At 35.6% G+C, this 6,190-nt stretch overlaps 1 protein-coding gene across 1 annotated transcript; it reads left to right on the top strand.

The window, feature by feature from the left end:
• Positions 1–1,630: 1,630 nt before the first annotated feature.
• On the top strand, positions 1,631–5,943 carry LOC121267336 (protein SSUH2 homolog). The gene is made up of 7 exons (XM_041171192.1): positions 1,631–1,768; positions 1,880–2,086; positions 2,427–2,493; positions 3,405–3,736; positions 3,886–4,027; positions 4,314–4,439; positions 5,408–5,943. Exons 1-7 carry the CDS (start codon positions 1,747–1,749, stop codon positions 5,790–5,792), a joined length of 1,281 nt encoding a protein of 426 aa, XP_041027126.1. The 5' UTR covers positions 1,631–1,746; the 3' UTR covers positions 5,793–5,943.
• Positions 5,944–6,190: the final 247 nt, after the last annotated feature.

Raw genomic sequence — 6,190 nt, 5'->3', positions numbered from 1 at the left:
ATTTAGAGCTCCTACACGCAATATCTTTATTTCACTTTTATCCGACCTATATTTAAGAATAATCCAAACCATTGGGAATTAAAGACTGCTGGCATGATCGTAACCTAACCATCACTCTTCATATCATCATTATTCTGTTTGGCAGTGCCCAGATCATACATAAACATCAAAGTTTAGCAAATTTTGTGAGGAAGTGGATATTATTTTAACATAATAAATATTGGTATTAAAAGATATTCAAACTCAAAAAAAAAAAAAAAAAGAAAAAAGTTATAGGTTTAAAACTTGATATCCGGGTTCCGATCCTAATTTGTTCTGGATCAGAATCCAATTTTTCAAATTTCGGATCGAGCAGGAAAAATATCCGACATGGATAAACAGTTCTAGATGTTGCTTGATAGGGAACAATGGAGGGTGAACTTAGTCCATAGAGAGGCAAATTCTGTGGAAATGTCCTAACCAAGTTCTTTATTCAGTTTTGAGGGAAAAGAATTGTAATGAATATTCTGATGCTTTGATGGAATAAAATTACAAGTTAAATTTGACTTTTAAAAAAAATATAATAGAACATTAATGGTTAATAATAAATACTAAATTCTATTAATTAAGTTTAGTATTGAAATATTAAACTTATATGGTACTACACGTGTAAACGGTAAATTAGAAAATCGAACTAAATCTGACTGAAATTGAAAGAATTGAAAGTTTCGATTTTGGTGATTAATCGATTCTTAAATTTTCAATACCGATTTGTTTAAAAAATTTGTTCAAAATCGGATCGAACTAGATCGGTTACACCTTAGATTAATGCAAAGTGTTATATTCATAAAGATATTTTATAAAACTAAATTATAAATTGATATAGTTTAATATGATATATTAAATTATAAAAATACCTTACAAAAATTGTAAACCAACTTAATTATAAAATAAAATATAAAATAGAGAAAAATAAGTTGAAGTAACACTTATCGTGAATTGGTCTAACTTTCAAAAACAAACAACACACGACCGACACGTTCGGTGCTCGTCTGGCTTATCTGGTTTCATACTGCTGAAGCGAAGAATGGCTGGTGCTGGAGTGGACCCCACTCCTCTACTAGTCAACCGCGATCGAACAGAACGCCAGATATCTCTTTTTTTCTGTGTTTATCTTACGACGGTCGACATAAATAAATAAATCTATTTTTTAATTAATTTGAAGTTTTTAAATAAATTAATTATTTGACTACTGAAAATATTTTAACCTAAATTAATTTTTCTGTAAATCTTAATTTGACTATAAAGAATATAATTCTCGAAATATCTTATTATTATTTATTATTTTATTATTATTATTTATTTTATTTTTTATTATTATTTTTTATTATTTATTATTTTATTTTTATTATTTTTTATTATTTACAAAATACTTAAAAATAATTTACTATCTAAACCTAATTAAAGAAATACTTTCAATTTATATCATCGTATTTTATTTTATTATTATAATTTTTTTAAATTTTTATATAAAATATTATAAATAATTTAATTTTTTAAAATTTTAAAATAATAATAATATTAAAAAATAATATTTTATTTTATTTTTAAATTTCATCTCGTCTCGTACCACTAAACGGGGCCTAAACTATTTTAGATAATTTGACAATTTCGACTGTTTTCTCCTTCCTTACTAGCTAAGGAAATCTGCACTATTTATACTTCTTTCACGATCACACACTCTCTGTGACAGACGAGCACAAAATCATGGAGGAGCCTCTGCTTTCAGGTAATCTCCTGCAAATTCCTTCTCCCATTATTTTTCTTTTTCTCTTTTAATTTCCAACTCAATGTTGGTTAATTTCTGATATTTCTTTATGCTTATACTTGCACCTTGAAGAGCAAAGAAGTGATGCGGGAGAAAAAGAGAGTGGAAAATGGAGCTCGTATCAATACGTGGGAAGAACAGGCTCAGGGATTCCCACTGCTTCTTTGGCCGGCACTGAAGTCAGCGTCGAAGAGATTCGGTCGGCCGCTGCCTTTTCCGATCATTACCCGCCTTCACTTCACAGCGCTTTGGTTAGTTCGCCCGAGCCCGATCCTAATGGTAAGCGTATTTTTTTCCCAACTGACTTTTTTTTTTTTTCGATGGTAATTAGTGGGTCTGAGTTGACTAACAACGGTTTTCATCTGTCAAGGATTAAGGATTTGGTCGGTGTTTTGGCAATCCATTGCTCTCAATTCTATGTTTACGGAGTATCTCGTTTGTGTCTTTATTTGGTTCCTACGAAAACGTTCGAAAAGAAGTGTTTTAAGATTTTAAACCTTATGTTATTTGGAACCACGAATGAAGCTTTGGTTCTACACACTGAAGCTTTTGTTCTCTTCCGTAAGTCTTTTATTCTGTACACATTTCGGGGATATTAAATTATGGTTCCCATCTGCAGAACAAGCTATTGTTTATCAAGGTGGATATGGAGTAGAGTTTGGTGGAATCACGAATGAGTTCCGGAAGTAAGTTTATCTATAAGAATTTAAGTCTGTCAATCTTTAAAATGTCTATCATGCTGCTGCAATGTTGGTTTAGTATGATGTGATGTCATTTACATGATATGAGCCTTGAGGCACTCCCCTCTTTATCAGCCGTATTGCACCCTGCCTTTTTCAGGCATATCTATCTTGTTGTCTATGGTATTGTCGGCCTATGTTATAGGATTTCATGTTGTCAATACTTTTTCAGGCATATAATAATAACATGGATAGAAGACTTTTGCTAATTTTTTTACTAATGGGGGGAAAAAGAAGAAAAGTTTCGACTACTTCCTCTTGTATTTTATCTTAGCAACGTTCTTGTGCAAGTCGAACATCACTTCCTCCTTCCACATGTTTTCATGTATAATATGTATGTGTATGTATTATCATGCTTGGCATAGAAAGCGATAAGTGGGGGGGGGGGGGGGGGGGGGGGGGGGGGGGGGGGGGGGGGGGGGGGGGGGGGCAGCAAGGTGGTAAGCTAGTAGCATGTATCAGAGTTCGGTTGGATGAAACTAGGAGAGGGGGGTTGCTGGAAGCAACCACACGACTAGGCTCTAGCTCAGGTGATGCCCTGAACAAACTTTGCTTTATCAGCTACTGCCCAAAGCATGCTGGTGCTTGCTGCAAAAGGGTAGACTACAGAGAAAAATTATAGAAAATCCTGCCTGGAAATCTTCCACAATTATAAATTGGTTCTTTCTGTCATAAAAGTGGCCGTGGTTCAAGCATGAATCAACAGTCAGGTTTACCTGTAGCTTTTGCTTTATATGTTCGCCTTTGGTTTTATTTGTGCTGAAGTTTTTTCTATGTGTCTCTCTTTTCTTGATGGAATTTTATCAAGTTCAACATTCTAGCATTAAATTATGAACTTTTTTTTAATCCGTGTGTAGGCAAATATTGGATGAAGTAGAGATACGAGAATTACTCATTGATCATGTTGGTCATCGTTGCTGTTGGGGAAGTCGTCCAGCTCGGACATGGAGGATTCGTGCAGTGGAAGACTGCAATGTTTATATAGGAACTCTAGATACTTTTATAGAAGAAAGGGAGACTATAAGAGAAACAGTGCCATACGTCGGTGGGAAGATTGATGGAAGGGATAGTGGACCTGAACTTGGAATCTGGGAATTGGATTTAAGATCTGAATTCCCTGTCCTATTTATTCCTCATAAGGAATCACGGGCAAAGATACCTCATTCTGAAACCATTGAGAAGTGCTCAGGTAAGGACACTGAAACTACTATTTATTTGGGGTTAAGAAAGAATTTAATGCAGAAGAAATTTTAAAAGAGTATATCTTTGTTCTCTTAATTACGAATGGTAGCAGCCTTTATTGTTTTGTCCTAACTCAACCTTGTATGATATTTGCAGGATGTGCAGGACGGGGAGATATTGCTTGTCCGACATGCAATGCAGACCAAGAAGCTGGGTTTTATAAGGAAAATCAGGTGTGGCAATGCCCTGCTTGTCATGGAAGAGGTTTAATTGCCCATAGAGATGGATCTGACACAATGTGAGTTGATTGCTACTAATTCATCTCTTTTGTGAATGCAACCACCGCTGGTTTGAAGCTCTAACATGGTTATCATGCAGTCAAACTTCAATGTTTGTTATTTATACATCTTATATGGTATACTTCTTTCCAATATTACAATGGCATATTTGAAAACAACACTTTTGACTGTTGAGCTTCATATGCATTTTGATGGTAGCTTCACATATTGGAACTGGATAACTATTACCCTTGCAGTGTTGTGAATTTCATGGTCCTTTAATTCGGAGTAACTTTGTCCTTGCAGATGTTCTAGATGTAATGGTAAGGGAAAGATTACTTGTGCAACTTGTGCATCTCGTGGGCTTATTAAGTGTGAGAAATGTCATGGAAATGGTTCTCTTCTGTCACACAATGTCGCCATTGTTAGATGGTATGTATGCCAGTTTGTGATACATAATTGCATATCTTATACCAATAAAGGCCAGAATACTAACGGTCTGGACAAGCTAACCCACCGGCATTCCTTAATGATGAGGTTAAAAAATTCTTTGAATTTGAGTAGTTGATCATAATGCATACTTTGATGCATCTAGATTGCAGTGAATTATCTATTCTTTTCATGTAATGCCATGGTTCTCATTCTTGAGAAGAAACTATATATTCCCTTCATGTGATGTTGTGATCCTTAATATGGCCACTGGCTTGAAGATATACCAGTCCACAATGAGATCTGTATTTGATGATCGGCAATGATCAGACATATAGGGTCTATATAACCTTTCATCGGCAGTCAGGGTGCATAAAAAAGAGATTGTGATTCAATGATCGGTGATGATCAGACCCTTTCATCGTCTGTCTGGATGCGCATAAAAATTAAGCAAGCCATCGGTATTTGAGAATGTCATCTCTTAGCAGGAGTTTTCTACCCTAGGGATGTCACATTAGAAATCTACTTTTGGACTGAATTTCAAATGGCGTCTGAGAGATAAACCGAAGGTGAACAGAATGGATACATAATTTTCTTACAGGGGCTCACAAGTAAGTTGCCTCCATGAGTATTTAGGGGCTAACTTGACTGAGATTTTCTTGATATAATCTTCTATTACAGCTATGATTTGTTGAAAGGCACTTCTATTCTTAATGAAATCATTCACCTCCAAACCATATTGAGTGATGTGGATGATCACTCCCATGTTTAAAACAACTCTCGCTGCCTGCAAGTTTATTAGATAGGAGATTTTGAAAAGGAAAGAAATTTATGGTCTACAATCATTAAAGTGATAGACTTCACCTGTATTTAGCCGCATTCTATAATTTTCTTTCTTACTATTTTGTACCCAATGCATGTATCCCTTTGTATGATAATGCACAATGAATGAGAAGAAAATGCTGTTACAGGAAGACACTTTCAACCCGAAAAGTTAGTGCAACAAGTGGAGCAGCATCAGTCCCTGATGAGGTCTTCCACAGAGCCAAAGGTATCCAATTATGCAACACACAGGCATATCAATGCACTCCAGCCTTTTTTGCCGACTCTTTCTCCCTCAACCAGTTTTCTTCTGAAGTTATTGCCGAAAGAGCTCCTGTACCTCCCTCTGCTAGGGTCATAAGCGAGAGGCACACCATCTCTGTTGTGCCAGTTACACGTGTCACCATGGCTCATCGTGCTAGATCCTTCAGTTTCTATATCATTGGTTTTAGCAGGGAAGTCTACTTGAAGGACTACTATCCTTCACGGTTTTGCTGGGGGCTATGTCCTTGTTTGGAGTGGTTGAAGTTGTGATTAGGCGCTGTAATTCTGCATGCTTACCCGTATCTTGTTCCTTGTTTGCTTTCCCTAGTATTAAGTTGTAGGGTTTTCTCCCTTGTTGACTATTGGAATTTGGGGTCATAATTTTCTTTTGTTGTTAATAAAAGTTGGGTTGGGTTTGCTATTCTGATTCACCGCATCATGGGTTTGTCCGTATGAACGTGACAAAGTTATGCGTTTTGAGAGACTATGGAAGTTCAAATTCTTTTTGCTTAGTTCGTTCCGTATAAAAGACTGTTTCCTCTTTGGATCGTCTGTAAATGGTGGTTATATCACATTTTCTTTTGTTTTCTAACCAATCAATGTTTTGAATATCGTATTCGTGACCGTTTTGGATATCAATATCATTTTGGATATTGTTTTGAAATAGT

The sequence above is a fragment of the Juglans microcarpa x Juglans regia genome, chromosome 5S (assembly GCF_004785595.1).
Source record: "Juglans microcarpa x Juglans regia isolate MS1-56 chromosome 5S, Jm3101_v1.0, whole genome shotgun sequence".
NCBI lineage: Eukaryota > Viridiplantae > Streptophyta > Magnoliopsida > Fagales > Juglandaceae > Juglans > Juglans microcarpa x Juglans regia.
This window is presented reverse-complemented; position numbering and strand designations above follow the sequence as displayed.

Coding starts and splice junctions, on each gene's coding strand:
- LOC121267336 (XM_041171192.1), top strand. CDS start 1,747: ATGGAGGAGCCTCTGCTTTCAG. Junction 2,494..3,404: donor ATCACGAATGAGTTCCGGAA/GTAAGTTTATCT, acceptor ATCCGTGTGTAG/GCAAATATTGGATGAAGTAG. Junction 4,440..5,407: donor AATGTCGCCATTGTTAGATG/GTATGTATGCCA, acceptor ATGCTGTTACAG/GAAGACACTTTCAACCCGAA.